This window comes from Leuresthes tenuis, unplaced genomic scaffold (genome assembly GCF_036924035.1).
Source record: "Leuresthes tenuis unplaced genomic scaffold, fLeuTen1.0.hap1 SCAF_5, whole genome shotgun sequence".
NCBI lineage: Eukaryota > Metazoa > Chordata > Actinopteri > Atheriniformes > Atherinopsidae > Leuresthes > Leuresthes tenuis.
The window spans coordinates 15,540,021-15,560,548 of NW_027325359.1; the positions used below are offsets into that span (position 1 = coordinate 15,540,021).

General features: G+C 39.4%; 1 protein-coding gene across 1 annotated transcript; it reads left to right on the forward strand.

The window, feature by feature from the left end:
* Positions 1-6,458: 6,458 nt before the first annotated feature.
* Positions 6,459-20,011, forward strand: slc6a13 (solute carrier family 6 member 13). Its single transcript, XM_072386260.1, has 15 exons — positions 6,459-6,575; positions 10,773-10,982; positions 11,349-11,483; positions 12,006-12,146; positions 12,988-13,069; positions 13,253-13,385; positions 13,725-13,859; positions 15,619-15,722; positions 15,947-16,071; positions 16,466-16,578; positions 16,761-16,898; positions 17,142-17,244; positions 17,466-17,566; positions 17,790-17,960; positions 18,714-20,011. Exons 1-15 carry the CDS (start codon positions 6,569-6,571, stop codon positions 18,876-18,878), a joined length of 1,863 nt encoding a protein of 620 aa, XP_072242361.1. The 5' UTR covers positions 6,459-6,568; the 3' UTR covers positions 18,879-20,011.
* Positions 20,012-20,528: the final 517 nt, after the last annotated feature.

Genomic DNA, 20,528 nt, shown 5'->3' on the forward strand with positions numbered 1-20,528 from the left:
AATATTTTAGAATTATAATATTTCTCATTTTGATTCACTCCACTGTATCCTTACTGTTAGGAGCACAGTCATTTTTCTTGATGCACTTTTCTCTCAAATAGCTGTTAGGCTGAATTAAATCCATATTTCACACAACCCAAGCTCCTGGCGTTCTGCCAGCAGCACGACATTGTGATTGTTGCCCACTTGGCTCCTCCACAGATGATTCCTGGTACGTAGTCTTCAGTGGATAGGCCCCTTTTCATGGTCAGTGCGGAATTTTTTGAAGAGAAACTGTCGACAGCTGACATTGTGAAATGTTTTCTGCACTCTGCGGTGTGGACTTAAAAGGCTGGAAAAAGTTACCTTCAATAATGTGCCTTTGACATCATTAACCAAATAGGAACTTTAATGACGGATAACTGATGTTCAAAAAGATGAGTGAGCAGTGGGATGAATAATTCTTGTCATGGAGACCTCTTTAAATCTAATCTGACATTGAACAAAAGAAAGAAAAAATGTAATATGTGTGGAAACCATGAGTATGTGTGCAATGTGATACTGCAGCATCATTGTCACACAAAAAGAGTAGAGACATAAAGAGAGTAGCGCTCAGGTGGCGTTGTGATTCCAAAGAGCCTCCGCACCCAAAGAGGATCAAACATAACTTACAGGTAGTTAACAAAAAAACAATCAATATAAACAGCGAACTTCTTCTTTAGAAGAACGGGCGGGGTTATCAGGAGGATTTTGCCCGTACATGCATTCGCCAGTGTGTTAATTATGTCCTCATTCTTTAATATTCTTACGAAATTCCGAGCAGACTGACTCATTGTCATTCGCTTTTCGCCACAGTATCCACACCTTAGACAAGATGGCCGCAGGCACTTCCGTGAAGTCTGACGTCAGTCAAGTTTCATTCAATATATTCAAGGTTTCATTCAATATATTCAGAGTTTCATCCAATAAATTCAGAGTTTCATTCCATATATTCAAGGTTTCATTCAATATATTCAGAGTTTCATCCAATAAATTCAGAGTTTCATTCCATATATTCAAGGTTCATTCAATATATTCAGAGTTTCATTCCATATATTCAGAGTTTCATTCCATATATTCAAAGTTTCATTCAATATATTCAGAGTTTCATTCAATAAATTCAGAGTTTCATTCAATATATTCAAAGTTCATTCCATATATTCAGAGTTTCATTCAATATATTCAAGGTTCATTCCATATATTCAAGGTTCATTCAATATATCCAAAGGTTCATTCAATATATCCAAAGGTTCATTCCATATATTCAGAGTTTCATTCAATATATTCAGAGTTTCATTCAATATATTCAGAGTTTCATTCCAGATATTCAAGGTTCATTCAATATATCCAAAGGTTCATTCAATATATTCAGAGTTTCATTCCATATATTCAAGGTTCATTCAATATATTCAGAGTTTCATTCCATATATTCAAGTTTCATTCAATATATCCAAAGGTTCATTCAATATATCCAAAGGTTCATTCCATATATTCAGAGTTTCATTCAATATATTCAGAGTTTCATTCCAGATATTCAAGGTTCATTCAATATATCCAAAGGTTCATTCCATATATTCAGAGTTTCATTCCATATATTCAGAGTTTCATTCCATATATTCAGAGTTTCATTCAATATATTCAGAGTTTCATTCAATATATTCAGAGTTTCATTCCAGATATTCAGAGTTTCATTCAATATATTCAGAGTTTCATTCAATATATTCAGAGTTTCATTCCAGATATTCAAGGTTCATTCAATATATCCAAAGGTTCATTCCATATATTCAGAGTTTCATTCCTTATATTCAGAGTTTCATTCCATATATTCAGAGTTTCATTCAATATATTCAGAGTTTCATTCCAGATATTCAAGGTTCATTCAATATATTCAGAGTTTCATTCCATATATTCAAGGTTCATTCAATATATTCAAGGTTCATTCAATATGTTCAAAGATTAATTTCCTGAACGGCATGCCATAATATATATATATATATATTGTCTGTGCTATACATTCTTTTCAATATTACATTCTTGTCCCAAGGATGGAATTAGTGCCATAGAAGCACTGACCAAAAGCATACATACATACTGATATATGTATGCTCTGACGTGTAAATAACTAATTGGTTGTGTTGTTTTTATTGAATGAAAAATCTGATCAAAGTGTTTGTATCGAAATAATTGAAAAAATGACACTTTCTAAGCGATCAATCACTTTCATGATGAGTATTGATACCCTCAGCGATGTGCAACTCTGTGTCGTTCACGTTACATTGAAGTGATGCATTTTCACTCTCAACACTAGAGGGCACTTGCTCACAATGAATCAAAAGGACAAAAAGAAAGGCAGGCTTTTACAGACGGCCCTATCATGAAGTTGGAAGGTTGTTGCAGGGGGGGCTGGAGCCTTTCCCACCTGCCATCGAGCATGAGGCAGGGTTCATCATGGACAGGACACAAGTTCATCACAAAGTCAGACGGTTATTTGATCATTACATAGAATAGAATAGAAAAATACTTAATTCATTCAAATTCAAATTAGTCAAGTAGCTCAAAAAAAAAATTACTATTGTATATAAGACAAAAACAACATGACTAAATAGATAAGTTTGAGAAGAACATGTCAGAAGTCACTGTTAAAAAGCCATAAGGACCTCCTGAACCTCTCAGCACTGCAGCACAGTGAGATGAGCCTCTCACTGCAGCTGCTCCTCTGTCCTGCCAGGATGCTCTGGAGAGGATGTTTATTATTCTCCAAAACAGAATATAATTTCCTCCTCATCTGTTGCTCCACCACAGCATTGAGAGGGTCTATAGCCTTCCACAGAACCAGCCTTTTTCACCAGTTTGTCCAGGCGCCTACAGCAGACAACAGCATAGAACAGTGCCCTCTCAACGATAGTGTGATAAAACATGCATATCGTGTCACTGCAGACATTGAAGGAGCTGATCTGAGAAGCTGAGCTTCTATGTTAGCAGACCACTCCAGTTTATTATCCAGCACCACCCCCAGGTATTTGCAGGCCTGAACAGTCTCTATCTCTCTGAAAAAAAATTCCACCACAACAGAGTTGGAGGAAGCAGTCAGCTGCAATTAAAGGGGAACTCTGGTATTTTAAAACCTTATTAAACCTTATTTCTAAGACCTTATTTCTGGCATGAAATACGTTCATCTGAGAGTAGTTTGGTGAAAGTCGGCATCCTTCGGAAGATATTTAGATTCCTCGAGATCCATATAACGGAGTGAACGGGGACAGTCAGTGCGGTTACATGCGGGCAATCGGATCGGATTAATGGCTACATTACAATAAGATTGAGTTATTCAGCTCATGTAACAAGCTTAATCCGACAAGAAATAGAATCGGATCGGGTTACTTGCGATCGAATTAAGACCCCGGGATAACTCGATCAGATTGCCCACTTAACGTCCCTGGAGACGACAGTGGATAGGATCGAGCGTTCTGCGCATGCTCGAGATTTTTTCCCGCGATCGTCCCCCGGAAGTCGAAGGAGACGATATTACTGTTGTTGTCGCTGCCGTCAGAAAGAAACAAACAACGCGATGGAGAATGTGCCGTTGTGCATCGTGTTTGTGCCATAATCATCCTCATCACAAATGTAGAGGGACGCAGCTTCATCTTGCTCTTCGTTTGCCATCTTTCCCGAATGCCTTAGTTTTGTTGTTGTTGGTGGTGAAGACGTCAACCGGAAGTGGCTCTATTAGCGAGAGTTGAAATGGGTACAGCGCCACTTATCTACTGTGGTATTGCATTCTTTGTGCCAGTGATTCGATACATTCACTGTAACAAAGGATAATTACCCTTGCTCAGATGAGGAGCATAACCCAACTATAGCTGTAATCGAGTTGATGTCATCATGTAAACCCATTGACTGATGATGCAGCCTCTAAATAAGGCATTATCTGTCTTTATTTTACCAATACTTTAAGACGAATGAATGAATGAACACGTACTATTGCACTGTTAGGTCATAGCTGCAATGTTGTTGTTATTGGCGGCTATCGGGGGGCTTATAGTGGGATTTACGCGGATCTCGAGTAATCTAAATATCTTCCGAAGGACGCCGACTTTCACCAAACTGTTCTCAGTGAGTAGATGAACGTATTGCATGCCAGAAATAAGGTCTAGGTTTAAAAATACCGGAGTTCCCCTTTAACTTTCAAAGGGGCTGTATGAATAATCATATATTCCACCAAGGGTTGATTATTTTGCAGAAGCCTACAATTAGGTCAAAATAAAGTTAATTTCTACCAGAGCCAAGCTCGGAAAATGTGGCTTTAAAAGGGGAATAGTTTTAGAAGAGGTGTATTACTCTTCTGATCACTCTACTGGGGTCTTTGAATCTTAATCATTAACCAGCCCTACAGATAACAGCCTGAGCTGCTGTGGACTAAATTCTAACCTCTTATATCAGGAAACTTTGAACTGTGTGTGTTTACACCGATTTAACCAGAGTTTGGATCCAGAGTGACTGGATGAACCCTTCAGAGTGCAATCAGAACAGTCTGACCTGTGACTGTACAGTTTTAAACACAGCAGATAAGTGCAGAAGGACAGAAGAGATACAAGTCATTCATGGACTCTCATTGTTCTGTTTAGGTTGTTTATTAATCGATAGGCTTAACGCAAGCAAAATTGCAGCAACAAACCACTTTTTACAGCAAATGATCAGAGCAATTTTTGTGTTTTCAAAAATGAAAAAAAAAGGAAGTACACGATTTTACATTCACAGAACAGCTATGTTTTCCTATTAAAGCTAAACTTTTATTTCCCACTCTTTATGTAGTGATGTCTTGTTTAGTTTGACAAGTTCACATCCATCATAGCCATTGTCTAATGCTGCTCAGGTTCCAGTTGAGACACAGGGAAGCCCTTTGCGCCTGCAACCAAACTTTATTCTACGTGGAAAATGTACAGCTGTCGATTGGACAGCGATCGGTTAGCAGTTTAAAAAAAAATCTAATTTTTGAGTCAAACTGAGCATCTCTACTGGGTATTCAGTTAGGCATGTAAAAAAGTGGGTCAAAAGCTCTGAACTTGCATAACTGACTTGTATTTTAAACTGGCAGAATTGATACATACTTAGATTTGATTTGTTTCTGAAAAATATGTACTTGCAGAGATATTTTTCCATAAATTACCAAATGTATGTACAAGTTACAAAACTTGTGGCTCTTCCATAGCGCCAAATTCCACCCTCAAACTCAAAACAGATGGAAAACAGGGAAAGGAGGTTGAAATGCAGTTAAATCAACCGCAGCACAAACGTAGTTCCCCACCACGTGATAACGTGTATGTTTCATACATAAGACATTAAACATAGAAAATAATCATAATACTAATAATTGTGGTTTTGTAGCTCAGCACATTTGCTGCTTGTCTTCACAAGCATTTCTGTTTGGAGTGTCTCATCTTTGATGAGACAAAGATGGCATGGAGTAATTGAAATAAGACCCAATGATTTATGAGATGGATTAAACTGGATATTACACAACGAATGTATTTATTCAATCAAGCTCCACAATATGCCGTCAAGTTAATGTGTCATAAAATCCTGCACAGTGTGTGTCCTTACTCGAGCTGAAACAAGTTTAAAAAGTTGGTGAGAACATGTTACAGTTAAACCTGCTGTTCTGAAAATACGATCCTACGGTTTGATCTTAAATTTGACAGGGCACTTATGTAATTGTCTGGACTTATAGTTTGATCTGAGGTGGCAGTAAGGAGTTTACCAGAAAAGAAAAAAAGCATTAAAAAAGGATTTCACACATTGCAGAAAGAAAAACAAGCACATCACTCCCTCCAACCCCATCCCCATAAAAAAAAAACCCTCTGGATTGTACCCTTAAAACAAACCAGTCCTCTCTGGACTCCTGTGGTGGGAAAATGCTCTGAATGAGCAGCTGGGTCTGTGAGGAGCAAATCTGGTCCAGGGAATAAAGACTGCTCACCAGGGGGATGAATTAAGGATGTGTTTACAGCAGGGGCATCATGAAGATGGAGTGACATTTTAATTACCATCAGTTAGAAAAAGGTGGCCGAAATATTGGAATGAATCTTCTGCACGAGTCGTTCAGAACTGCAGGGTTTGCAGAAGATCCGTTGTAGTATCGAAATCTTTTTCAAGCCAGCTTCAATAACACTCCACATCAATTCACACACACATGTGCATGCCTATAGTACACGGTCTGAAGGTTCATAAATCCAGCTTGACTTTTCTTTTTAGTTTGTGGTGGTTTTCTGTGTTGGCCATGAGAGAATGAATGTGTCAAAAAGTTACGCAATCAGCCCAAAGCACTGAGGCGGCACAGACCTCTAGTTGTGTGTGTGAGCTGTCTGAATGGATAAAGGGGGCGGGAGTGTCTCCAACAAGGGGCAAAGTGAAGGGAAAAGCTCAACGTAGGCTGCACCAAAGTTTTGAGTTTCTCAGATCTCCGCCCCTCCATGCTTGTTATATAGTGAAACCTGAAACGGTAACAGGTCTGCATTGACTCCTTACTCTCCTCTGAAAACTGCCATTTCACATTATGAAAGGTGAGTGACCATATTTATGTGATACGTTTCTCCAATCATAGATGAGTAATGAATAAATGAATTGCTGCTCATTGAGATATATTGAAAATAGTAGTCTTCTTACAATTTTATGACTGCTGATAACAGAGCTAAGTGAAAGCTGTTGCTCAAAAGGAATATCTGCATTTACCAGCGCAACGAAGCCGAGCTTGTGTCTACATTCAGTTTTAAATCCAAACAAATAGTCAAAGGCTGCCAAACTGAGGGTCAAAACTTGCGGGTAAAGTTTGGTCTGTGCTGAAAATCTTTCTGTTCGCTTGTCAGAAGCTGATTTTAATGTTTCTCAATGTGCTTTTGTGCTCCAGCATGAAACAACAAAAATGGAAGTAAACTAAGCTTGCTTTTTTTTTCTTTTCTTAACGCCTATGAATTTGTTCTCCAGCATTATCAGTACAACGGACACTGCTTTTGAAATTCAAAACACGTGTCGTAGATCAAAGTGTCATTATTTAGTCCACTCATTTTTTATGAATTCTTGTTTTTATGCTCAATTTATGCTCCTACTTTTTTTACGTGTGGGCATGCACGTATATATACAATTTTCTATTAACTAGGTTGATTATTTCTACCTCATGTCTGCTTTTGTCATTTGAAATATTACATCAGATGGACCTGTGAAACATTAATAGATATGAATTTGTGTAACCTTCAAGACTTACCCAGCTATGAGAGCCTCTGGGCATGACGCGTTATGAATGGTAACTGTGCTTCACGTGTAAGAGGAGCCTGATTACTGCCTGGAAATGAGATGCCACAAAGGCCTACAGGACTGGGACACCATTATTTACAGTCATCAGGCTCTTGTTCCTACATAAGCAACACAACTTTCTCTATCAGTGTTTTTTTTTGTCCACTTTCACCTCATACTTGAAGTCAACACTGCTGTCGCTGCTAAGGTAACTTAGATTATACTTTAGATTGTAACTGTAGACTGTTGTACTGTAGATTGTAGTTGTTGGTCAAAAAGTGAAAGGAGTTGCTTGTATTACAAAATCTTTGAAGAAGTATCATGTCCAGTTCCCCTTCAGCATTTCTCTAGCTCTGTCAAAAGTGACTTTTCTTGGTCTCCACCCTCCTCCCATACCTCTATCCATGGCATGCTGCTACAAGCCTACAAGAGTAACTCATCTGCCCTGCGGAACACCACAAACAGATAATTGGCAGACTGCTTAAGGGAAAAATACCTGTTCATCTAAAATAAATTAAAGTGAATAAACAAAACTGTCACAATTTTTTAAATGGCGGGTAAACTTTGATTTAAAAGGACCATGTTTGACCATGTTATCTCGGGGGCTGTCCATCTCCACTGATAGGAAGTTTCTTTGCTCCAAAACTCTTTCACATCTTTCAGTGAGACCAGACTGAATGCGCATGTAACATTTTCACATTAAACCAGTGTTTCTTACCAACATGGAAGCCAACATGTAAATATGTTTCTCTGCTCCGAAACAATCCATTTAAATGTCAAATATATAGTTATTATCTTGCTTCCACGGTACTTAATGACAAGCAGATGAGTTGATTCATTGATTTTAATCAGGTCTTGTGACAGGGACACATTAAGGAAGGGGTCCCCAGGACCAGAATAAGGAAATATGCATTATTCCATACAAAAGCATCTACGTGTAACAATTCAGTGATAGTAATATGGCTGAATATTTCTATTGTAGGTAAGGAAATGTTGTCTTGTTGGATGTTGTGTTACCATGAGGCTGCAGCCAACAAGTGAGTTCCATACAGTCTAATGTGCAAACAGGTGAATTTTCCTTCCTTTGGACAGAGCCACATGATTTATTTACCACTCTTGTTCACTCTTTTGACAAAGCTGTGCAAACACTGTGTTGTTTATCATATCACCTGTATCCACATATCATCAAACTCTTTTACAAAGAACCAGGGAAGCCAGTCAGTCATTCAGTAGGTCAGTCTGTCAGTCACCCCCCTCCTCTCCCCTCAGTTACTCAGTCAGCCCATGGTTGTTTCAAAGGAGACAATTTTGGCGGTCTGTCCTGGGATAAAGCTCCACTGTGCCTAGATGAGGTCATTTCCAGTCAGGGAATATTTTTCGCACAGTGTGCTGCTCCTCTTATGTCCTGTATAAAATGTGGAAACCTTTTATTTTTACCAGAATGCGCTGCTATAAATGATGATGACAAGTAGTTTCACCTTTGACAATGATGTCTTTTGAAGTGAGGTACTCGGTCCAGAGAAAGACTGTGAAAAAGTGAGAGAAAGTCTGGCTGTGAGGCCAGAGAGGACTGTCATTTGCCAGCACAAAAGCAAGGGGCTGCTCTGCTTTTTGTTGCACTAAGCCTTCATTCCCACCAACTGCCCTTCGAAAAACAAGGAACTCTATTTTTACCACATTTTGGCTCCTGTTCTGGAGATTTTGGCCTCTAAAACGGGTCCAATTTCCAACCCCATGCACACAGCACATACAAAGTCAAGCTTGTGCTCGACCTCTTCCCTCTGTCAGCAGGAGCACATTCCTAAAGGTGGCTTCACACGAGACATGGGAATAGATGGAATTTCCATCCCATGTGCTGAAATTGGAAGCAAAGAAAGTCTACAGGGAAACAGGCTCCATGAGACCAGCCAACGCGACGCATAACTTACATTTATTCGTGTAGATGTTGAAAAAATGAAAACTGATTGGGTGCATTCTTGTAACTGTGTTAGTGTGAACATGTTTCCTGCAGAACTGATGACCAATTCCTTTAAATTTGGTCTGCAGCAGTGACCACAATGTGTTCCGGAGAGAGGAAAGGGGGTAATAGAGGGTCCGGTAAAGAGCCTGTTAATGCAACCTGACAGGAGTGAGCACAGTCAGTGAGCTGTCTGTTTCCTCCACAGAGGGAAATTCTTTCAGCAGCAATGGCCCCAAACAGGCTCTGGCTGAGGATTTGACCAACTTCAAACACAGTCATGTAACCTCAAGCCATTACTGACCTCTTCCAAGGCATAGACAAAGCTCATGTAGACAAAAAAAACAAGCATATCTAGGTCACTGAATATTAAAAGGGACCACTTCTGGAGAGCTAGCCAAGGTCCTGAAATGCTTTTCTTTCTCTTATAAAGGTCTTAAGCAAGTCTACATTTAATACTCGAATCTTATTGTTGCTGTTTTATTGACACGGGTAGGCTTTTCTTCTTGATTGTAAGCATGGCATTTGCATTTGGATGCTGCTTCTGCGAACCCACCACATGCATTGCACAAGGTCATCTTTAGTTTGCAAAAATAAAACAAAACTATTGGAGTGGTTGAAGGAACCTTTAGAGAAGACAAATCAACTTATACAGGCTGGTAAGTCAACAGGAGTCAAAAATGGTGGACAATCACAGGATAGTTTCCATGATAAATAAATACTTATGTACAACTTCCTGCTCAGTAAGAGCCGTTTTCTATAAAATACACTTATCATTGTCAAAGTATACCATAAAGAGAAGAATGTTCAAGAACAGAAGCATAAGTTTAACATAGAGGCAGTGAGCTGCATTTTTCGTTCCTAATATAAAATAAAAAGGTTGAAACACCCTCAAACAAACAAAAATTGAGGACAGCTACAACAAAGGTCTGCCAAAGCCTCAACAATCAAGTAAACCCATCATTTGGTCAGACATCGAAGGATTCATTTTCTTACTGATTGTGTTTAATTGTACAATTAAGTTTCAACCTCTAAAAAAATAAATAAAGAAATACATTTTGTGTGTCAGAAATATTACTGGACTTAACTGAAACCCTTTTTTAAGACTACGGTGAACAACAGGGAGCATTTTGACTCTGGCTCACAGATGAAGCGATTTACTGGAGTGACACGAGTTGGGTGACTGAATGAATGGGACTTTTATATTTTAAACCCAGAGTCATTACAAGATGTACTTTAAACCTTCCTGACCAAACTGGGCAACTTTTCCTGAATATCAGGTTTTATTCTCATTCTAACCCAGAATAAGCTCATTTTAATTTCTTCCAGATGTGACTAAAGCACAGCGATAAACAACAGGATAAACACACCAATATTGTATTGTCTGTCAGATGATGTGTCTATGATGAAATGGCCATGTCATATTATCCTTTAATTAATGTCCAAATAAGTCATCCTGCAGAATATATGTTTTTTGCATTTTGTTTTTACTTTTATTCTCTCCAACTCTTAGGTCACACGGGGGATAGGGAGAACATGTCCAAGTTGGAGGCTTCCAATGGGCACAACAGGCCTTTAGACATCATACCCAGCACTGATGAGAAGATGACAGACAGGGGTCAGTGGGGCAACAAGCTTGAGTTTGTCCTGTCAGTGGCTGGAGAAATTATTGGCCTGGGAAATGTCTGGCGTTTCCCCTACCTTTGTTATAAGAATGGAGGAGGTGAGAGCTTTCTTTTAATATCTTGCTGGCTTATAAAACTCAAAAGCATTGTAGGAATTGTAGGAATTCTTCAGGGTGCTGTGGACGGATCGTGAACAGAAAGAGGTGCTTGTTTAAAACACGTGTTTTGATCTATGTGATGGGTGGATGTGGTGGGCCTTTTCACCATTTTCCCTTTTCTGTACAAGCATCCGTGATTCCACTGTGACACCACAAATACACACAAAAAATGTGTGGTTTTTTTTTTTTAAACATTACTAAGAGACTGCGTATTTGAATCCATTTGAATACATACCATTCTTCTGTTAGATTGTTTCAGAGCATCTTGAGCTTTTGCATATTGAACCTTTGCTTTAATCTGTGCAGGGGCATTTTTTATACCATACCTCATCTTCTTGTTCGCTTGTGGGATCCCTGTCTTCTTCCTGGAGACGGCTTTGGGTCAGTACACCAGCGAAGGAGGCATCACTTGCTGGAGGAAGATCTGTCCACTGTTTGAGGGTAATCTACCTTTACTAAGAGAGATCATTTAATCATTATCATTTAATCATTTAAAAATCACTTAATGTGGACATCACTTTATGACATTACTGAAAGTGCTTCATAAAAGTCTATTTGTGTGGGTTCGACTTCATTGTTTTAAGAAAGTAAATAAGTCATGAGTCTCAGTCAAAGTATGGACGTTTTTATGAAACACTGAGCTATAGATCACAGAGGTTGTAAATAACAAAGTGGAATTTAAGACATGTCACTGCAAAGAGTTTGCATGTGTGTATGTTTGTGAATTAGTATGCACAGTACATGCTTCTTTTAATGTGTCTCTGTGTGTATGTCCAGCTATATCACACATCTGTACAAATGTAGAGAAGTGGTGCGCAGAACTGTGAGGGCTGGAAAGCATAACTTTTACAAATCTTATGAAACTTCAATGAAATAATGAATGTGTAAAAAAAAAATCTATTCGTGAATACCCAATTTCTACTTATAATGAAATTTTCACTTTATTTTTCTGTTATTTGCCAGGAGTGGGTTATGCCACCCAGGTGATTGTTGCTCTGCTGAACATCTACTACATTGTCGTGTTGGCCTGGGCCATCTTCTTTCTGTCCAACTCCTTCACCTGGGATCTGCCCTGGGCAAGCTGCAACAATACGTGGAACACAGGTGAGATGCGAGACACTGAAGCATTAAACCTAATATATAGGCCAGTGGGTTGTTTAAAGCCCTTTGGAGAGTGCGTATAGTTTTTTTCTCTGTGGATTTATGCCGTCTCTCAAGCTCTCAAACTAATCCAGCCCAGACCTGCTCCATGTTGTTGAGGTCAGGACTTTGTAGGGGCCAAGCCATTTATTGCAGAGCTGCTTTTTCTTCTCGTCAGTTGTTGATAAGAGTCGTGAATCATGAATGACAATCATAACAAGTGCCCACAGCCTTTGAGCTGTAGTTTATATACTATTCATATTAATAATGTTATTGAAATATAACCAGGTCTCTGTCTTAATAGGTACATTAAGGCCTGAATAAACAGAAAATGAAAAGTTAAGCCTCAAACAGGCTTAGTAAACTGTCTCAAAAACTAGCCAATTGCTAAATTTACTTTTAACATCACATAGGATGAATCCTTATCACTTGAATGATTCTCCATATTTTCCTCTGGTGCCACAAATTTGCTATACATCAGCTTTATCGCTATAGCATGCTAGCATGTAGCTAACATTCAGCTCACAGAGGGAAAGAAAAAGCCTCAGAATGAGAAACAGGCTGCAAAGTTTGAAAAAAAAATGTCCTTAATGTGCTTGAGGCCTCAATCAAAACTGAATGTTCCCCTCATCGTTTCATTTATTCATAGTTTTGTTTTACTTCAAGGAAGTGAATGTTCCTGCAGCACTTCACTTTGTCTCAGTGGTGACATTGCTTCTCCCGCCTGAGTGTAACTTGGAAACCTCAGAGAAAGCCTGGATTTCTTCACACGATTGAATGTCCTTTTGTTTATTCTTCATTCAAGATTCCTGTATGGCATTTCAGAGGGGGAATAGCTCAATCAATCTCCATGAGAACGCCACCTCTCCTGTCATTGAGTTCTGGGAGTAAGTGCCTTTTAGTTTGCCCATGTCCTCAAGACACAGTACATGGCAGAAAATTCATCAAATATCCATCAGAACTATTACATCTGAGTGTTTGGCTGATTTTGATATGCCATTTGTGAGAATCTAATGATTTGAAAGAGTAGATGAGACATTTCTGACATTGGTCCTGTGTGTGTACTCCAGGCGCAGAGTGCTGAGAATTTCTTCAGGTATTGACCACATTGGCTCGCTGAACTGGGATCTAGTTATTTGTCTGGCCATTGCATGGGTCATCTGCTACTTCTGCATCTGGAAGGGAGTCAAATCCACTGGCAAGGTGAAAATGTCCTTCTACTAAAAAAAAGCCACCAACAGAATATTTGAAGCTACTAGGCTTCTGTTCATTACAGATAAGCAGTATTTCTTATAGATTAAATCATACAGTCGGTGTCAAATTAGTGAACAATAGCATCTAATAAACTTTTAAATTGATTAACTAATAATCGGAAGCATTATTAGTCCCATCTTTTCTTTATTTGAGCAAAACTGTATAAAACTTTTAACACACAATAGAAGTTAAGTTTGAGCAAGAACACTCTCTTGGAGAGGTAAGAATGTGTCAAATGAAGGAGCTGTTATAAGGACTTGTGTGAGGACTTGATTTCTTTCCCTGCAGGTGGTTTACTTCACAGCCACTTTTCCTTATGTGATGCTACTGGTCCTGCTGATCAGAGGAGTCACCCTTCCAGGAGCCTCCAGGGGGATCCACTTCTACCTTTACCCCGACTTGGAAAGACTGACTGATCCACAAGTAGGCTGAAAACAATGAACCTGCTGTCAAATGAACACTCACATGCACAATTTCCCAAACATCCTGCAGATATAACTTTAAACGATCTCACAGATTTATGTCTGTAAGCCTTTAAAGCTTCGCAAAGCATTAAATGTAAAATACAAATTAAGTACAAACTACTTTATGTCATTGGCTTCGATTTTAGCCAAACAGATTAAAAAAAGTAATATACACTGACACTCCTTGATGGGTATTTTTAACCCTTTAACAACTAGCTCATTTTTCACTGACTATATTCCTAAACCATCTGTAAAACTTGGTTTAGGTCTAAAAGAAAGTATGTGTTGTGACATTTCTTTGTCCAATTTTATTGATTTTACCATAAAGTGTCGACCTAACCATTTGTTTTTTAAAAAAAAGAAAAGAAAAAAAGCCTTGATTTTGATTAGCATTGCTCCAAGGACATTTTTCCTTTGCTTTTTTTCTCAGTGTGGAAGTTAAAGGGTTAAGTAGTTAAGGTACTAAAGGTTCTTCCTGCAATGCCACACAAACATGTTTAAAGTACTCAGACATGATTAGAAAAACCTTGTTATGGCATTCTTTAGTGGCATTTTGTTACAGTCATACTAAACTTCATCTTATGGACTATGATCACCAAGCTCTAAAAACCTCCTGTTCCAGCATGAAAATCCAAAAGCCCCCCCCCCCCCCCCAACTCCCCGGCCTCCCTCTTCCTTCCCTCTCAGGGCTCAGGGGATGAATAAGAACCCCATGAGTGCTGGCCAAGTCAAGCTAGGCTGGTGGAATTGCTGTCTTGGGAGTATCTGCCTTTGTGCGATGTTGTGTCCAATGCTTGTGCTGTGTGTTGGACCCCCAGTCAATCAGATCCTCAGTCCTGGCTGCCAACATGCCCCAGTGCTCTGGGAACTCTTTACCAGAGCTGCAAGAAGAAAAAGAAGCCTAATTAGAATTTTGAAATGTGACTAAGAGAAAAAGAAGTGCTGCACTTTAGGCCTTAAAGGGTGGAGGTGGGGTTATAGGCTTTTCTGGGCAGGTAATGCCAGGGTGGCGGAGGTAAAAGATGGAGTTTTAGGGTTTGGGGTTTTGTGATTTCACAGACAAATAATAGCAGCTATAAATAAACTTTTTTCTGTGAGTCCAGTGGTGCTGTGGTTGAGGGCAGTTAACAGTGACAGTTGTAGCCACTGTTGCTTCCAATCAATCGTCACCACACACAGCTGTTTTCTCCTGTTTGGATGTGACAGCCTCCTTTCTGCTGAGCTGCACTAGAAGGCTGAGGGTTTGGCGCTGGTGTAGATGCTAGCATACATTTCATGCAAACTATTTTGCTTCAGGTGAATAGACTAAAAGTGACTCATTGGTATGTCCGTAAGTCCTATGCCCTGAAGGACGAGGTACAACACCTGCCCACCTCGAGGCACAGCAGGTTTCACAGAAGAGCCACAGTGAAACCGTGAGTAATGATCACGATGTAAGTCGTGTCTTTTAACACGTTTTCACAGCACATCCTCTCCAAGATGCGAAAAGAGGTGTCTTCAATCAGCTTGTGACATCGGATACAGTATTGTGTCGTAATGTCTGTCTGTGTTTCTGGAAAGAAAATCTAACAGTGTAAAAACTCCTCATTAACACTGAATCAGAAAACTTGTGTGGCACTCAACACTCAACTTAAGACACTTGCCTGTGCCTTCAGTCTTCTGTGCTTTAGTTGCTTGGAATTTCTCTTGTTTCTATCTTGTTTCCCTTCTGTCTTCAGGTATGGATGGATGCTGGAACTCAGATCTTCTTCTCTTTTGCCATCTGCCTGGGTTGCCTCACCGCCTTGGGAAGTTATAACAAATATAACAACAACTGCTACAGGTAATGGTTTGAATTGTATAATTGTAATTACGACTGATGTCACTTCATTTCTCATAATGTTTGTCCTGTTTATTTTTCATTATAGCTCCAAATGCCTTACATCAATATAACAGCCACCAATTTATATTTTCATGAAGTTAATTAAGTCTGTGGCCTAGATGGAACCCGTTACCATGTGCTTTACCTAATGGTTACACCGTATCATTTGTCTTTGTTATTTCCAGGGATTGTCTGTCCCTCTGCTTCCTGAACAGTGGTACTAGCTTTATTGCTGGCTTCGCCATCTTCTCCATCCTGGGCTTCATGTCCTACGAGCAAAACGTGCCCATTTCTGAAGTGGCTGAATCTGGTTTGTTTTTCTTTTATTGCTTATGGAGACACAATATCCTGAGGGAGAACACGACATTTGCAAACACGCTGCTTTTTTGTTTGAGCTCAGCTAATTTAAGAAAGGAAGTTCTGCAGCTTATTGCTTGATTGTAATTTTTAATAGTTTTCTTGGCCGAAATGAAGGTATTGTCTCCAGGTTTTAAGGGCATTCCACGGCTTACCACTTTAAAACGTTTATTTAACTAACATTTTAACATTTTAAAATAGCAAAACTCTAGTAGAAAGACGGAAATGTCAGTATTTTTTTCCTCTTTGGTTTGGTGAGTGTAGCAACGTCACTGAAACAGTTGATAGAAATATAATTGACAGCCAAATGAGTAAGATTGTTAACACTGAGTGGGATCTGTGTCTAGGTCCAGGTTTGGCCTTCATAGCATATCCTCGCGCTGTGTCCATGATGCCATTTTCACCCCTATGGGCCTGCTGCTTCTTCATTATGATTGTCTTTCTCGGACTGGACAGTCAGGTGAGATCAACATGTATAAACCCCAAACTGCGCACAGGAACAGGAACGTAGTTCTCTGTTATAACTGCAGTTTTGATAAGTAGAGTTTGGCTAATTTACCTTGTAGCTATTTTACAAAAGGGGGTGCTTACATACACAAACATGTGAACAAGTATCTCATACTTTAGTGCTTCTTTCGTTAGTTTGTTTGTGTGGAGAGCCTCGTGACAGCCATGGTGGACATGTATCCCTCCGTCTTCCGTCGTAAAAACCGCAGGGAGCTCTTCATCCTGGCAATAGCTGTGGTATCCTTCCTCATGGGGCTCATCATGCTGACAGAGGTTCGTCTCATGGCATAGCACAAGAAGAAAATCATCATGTGTCACACTGACTGTTCAAAAACACTCCGCTGAAGGAGATGTTGAACAAGGAAATTAAAAGCACAAATCATGATAAGGCGTTGCCGACTGAGGGAGATCCTTTTTTTTTCACGACAAAGTATTTGAAGTGAACTGGTTTGACAGCGTGCATGTTCTCCTTCGTAGATTTACCTGCATGGTTGTGATCTCTGCTTTCACCCTCAGGGAGGCATGTACATTTTCCAGCTCTTTGACTACTACGCAGCCAGTGGAATGTGCTTGCTTTTTGTCGCTGTTTTTGAGACAGTTTGCATTGCTTGGATTTATGGTAAGTGTACTGCTGCTGCTAATGAGTTTATATGTAAAGAATCAAATTCACTGCTCATGCAGCAATGTCACAGGCATAGATTGAGAAGCTGAGCAGTGTTATTTCAAGTTCAGTCAAGCACACTATAGTAAAACCAAGCATGTTATACTGACAAATGTGATGTTTTACTTTAGATACAGATGCAAGTCTCAACTGTGTCTCTATCCTCTCTTTGCTAACAGGAGCTGATCGTTTCTATGACAACATAGAGGATATGATTGGCTATCGACCCAGCCCTGTCATCAAATACTGCTGGCTTGTCTTCACCCCTGCCACATGCTTTGTGGGTATTACATTCATTTTCTGTATGCATGCTTTTACGCTGCTCATTAAAGAGGAGCAGCCTCTGCTGGTCAGCATTAAAAACGCAGTCCAAAGTACCTCAACTAGTCAGCGCACTTTAACTGTGTTTTAGATAAAGTGAAGTACAATTATCAGCTGTGGTGTGAAGGTATTTCATCATTTCACCCTCACAGAATCCTAACATATCCTTTCATATCTCTCAGGGAACCTTTGCCTTTGCATTGATCAAGTATTCTCCTCTGAAGTACAACAATGAGTATGTGTACCCATGGTGGGGCAATGCGATTGGCTGGATTCTGGCTCTGTCCTCCATGCTCTGCATCCCTCTCTGGGTGGCAGCAAAGCTCTACTGCACCCCAGGAACACTGAAAGAAGTAAGTCTTTTGGCTTGTGTCACTGTTTGCAATGTGCTAGTTGAAGTGGATCTGTTCTCAGATAAGCATCTGAGTCCATCCTCAGTCCTATGTCCATACGTAGCAGTGTACACAGAATCTCATAACTTGATTCCACGGGCCACTTGTAATTATCGTTAAATGGTTTATTTTATGGATTTTTGTACATTATGTGATAGAGTTTTACTTGATGTGAATTTGTAAGTTCTGACAGAGCTTATTTTCATCTGGGGTGCATGAACACTTGAGCGATGAATTGGCCTGAAAATATGAATTTTTCTCTTAGTCCATCATACCAGTTATAAACAAACCAAAACAGGTGCATCTGCTACTTTTATGTCTGTTTACTTCTATGTGATTTCTTATCTATTAGATGGTTTGAGTATATTTTCTTTTGTATGTAAGAAAACAATCCTAATAATAACAGGAGATTGTTGTGCTGTCAAAGCTGAGCTGCTTACCAAAATAAGCACAATATTACTGATTTCATTCACACTTACCGGTACATTTAGAGATATAGGAGGCTCCTTTATCCAAAGTGACTTATAAGTGGAAAAAGAACATTCAGTGCTTTGACATTGATCATTGATTAAGTATTACATCAGTTTAAATGGCTGAATACAAGCACAATCAGACTCTTGTCTCTCCTCCCTGATTTGTAGCATATTGAGATTTCCGTTGCTCTTAGATAGAAAAATAATTGTCCTCTGTGTTTTGATTATCCACCATCTGCAGCGCTTCACACTTTTGACCACTCCTTCCACTGATTTACCGAAGACGAAGCAGGAACAGGAGAGGCTGCTGGCCATCTTCGCAGCAGAGGGGGACAGCCTCCAGCAGAAAGCTCCACCCACTAAGGACGGTTACTTCCCTGTAGATGAAAAGGAGTCTCATTGCTAGAGACTTGAGGGTTGGAGTCTTTTTGGAGGTCTATGGTCACTCCTCACCTTTGACACTTTCTCTCAGCAATACCTCGCCAGACAAGGTGGTGAAACAGGCGCAGATGCAGACCTCCAGAACCACCTCAGCTGTAACTGCCTTCGTGCTGCTGGAGTTTTCTCCCTTGTATGGTGCCTTCAACTTCAGATTCACATCCTCCTTTGGAGTGCTGGTTAACACATTTTATTTGCCAGGGCAGAGTAACATGTACGTTTTGAAAAGGTGACCACTATAAGTACTTAGCGGCAAATCATTTCAATTTGCTTGTGTTTGCTTTCTAAGGAAGCATTTTCATCTGTTTTGGACATCTCTAATGTTCGGTTAGTCTACATGACATCTCAGTCACTTTCTTGATTCTAACTGCAGCGTCTGCAGCAGATGGAGCTCAGGACACGCCCCAACACTGCGCAGACCATAAAGGCTAACCCGAATAATCCGCCTGTGTTTAACTGTATTTCTTTAATGGTTGCAGAATGTGTTGTATTATTGACTTTTTATTCAGTTTCGTCCTGATGCCGGCCTTGTTTTTACTGTGTTGTGGAGAATTGTCATCTCAGGATGTTAAATTCTCTTATAAAACTTATTTCTATAGAAATATAGATGTAACCAATGCTTGAGAGTGCAGGGACTGTATTCTACACTTACAATTAGCTGAAGACCTCAGTTAAGTTTTGCTGTTTTTGTTTACATTAATATTATTGGGATTATTCAGTGTTTTTTTTCCACCTGGTTTACTGAAGGTTGCAGCGTTGTACTTTTCTTTTTTTCTCTTGGTTGTGTTTTTTCAGTCTTTTGATATTGAAATGATTTTAATTTAGTTGGGCTGCCTTGTATCTAATGCACTGAATTGTATGAATTGAAAATGCAAAAGGACACTGTTGTGACACTTCCATGATATGAGAAAAGGGGGGGTGCTGGCTGAAGGGTATCATTCCAAAAAGAACAACTTGCTTGTCATCTTTTTCTGCTGTACACAAGGAACTGTGTTTCTTGCTGTTGGGATGAATGTATGATCAGTAATTACTGATACTTTTGGGTAGATAACTTTTGTGTTTTTGTTTTTTTATGACAATAAAACTACCTTCACTTGAAAATTGTGTTTTGATTTTGTGGGATGTGATTCATTGATCTCATTGGAGGTTTTTCTTGATATGTCTGAAAAGATAGAAGAAAATGTTGTTGGGATGTTTTTTGCAGTGAATTCCTCATTGAGGTTTTAGTCAGCAGTGCGTTGCAATCATGCAGTTTTCATGTAAACCATTAATTAAAGCATTTTGCATCCATTTAAAGTCTCACAGCACAAAGTTTTTTTTTTTGTTTTTTTTTTTAATTCAAAATGCAAGATGTCTACTGCTTTCTTTAGAGCAGTATTTCCCTTCCTTGAATAAAAAGAAAGGAAAACATTTAATTTGAGAGGAGAATACCAGCAACTCGAGCTACAAGCTTTACTCTTTGGGAAACAACAACATATATATCTGGACTAGATCCACAATGTTGTTCCTGGGATCTGTTGAAGCCACTTTCTCAGTAGTTAGTTATCCAAAATTACCCGAGTTATCCAAAAACCACTGTTGCCTTCACTTCCCACATATTTTCAACTGCCTCTTTCAG

Coding starts and splice junctions, on each gene's coding strand:
- slc6a13 (XM_072386260.1), top strand. Junction 13,070..13,252: donor CCTGTCATTGAGTTCTGGGA/GTAAGTGCCTTT, acceptor TGTGTACTCCAG/GCGCAGAGTGCTGAGAATTT. Junction 16,899..17,141: donor GGCTCATCATGCTGACAGAG/GTTCGTCTCATG, acceptor TTTCACCCTCAG/GGAGGCATGTACATTTTCCA.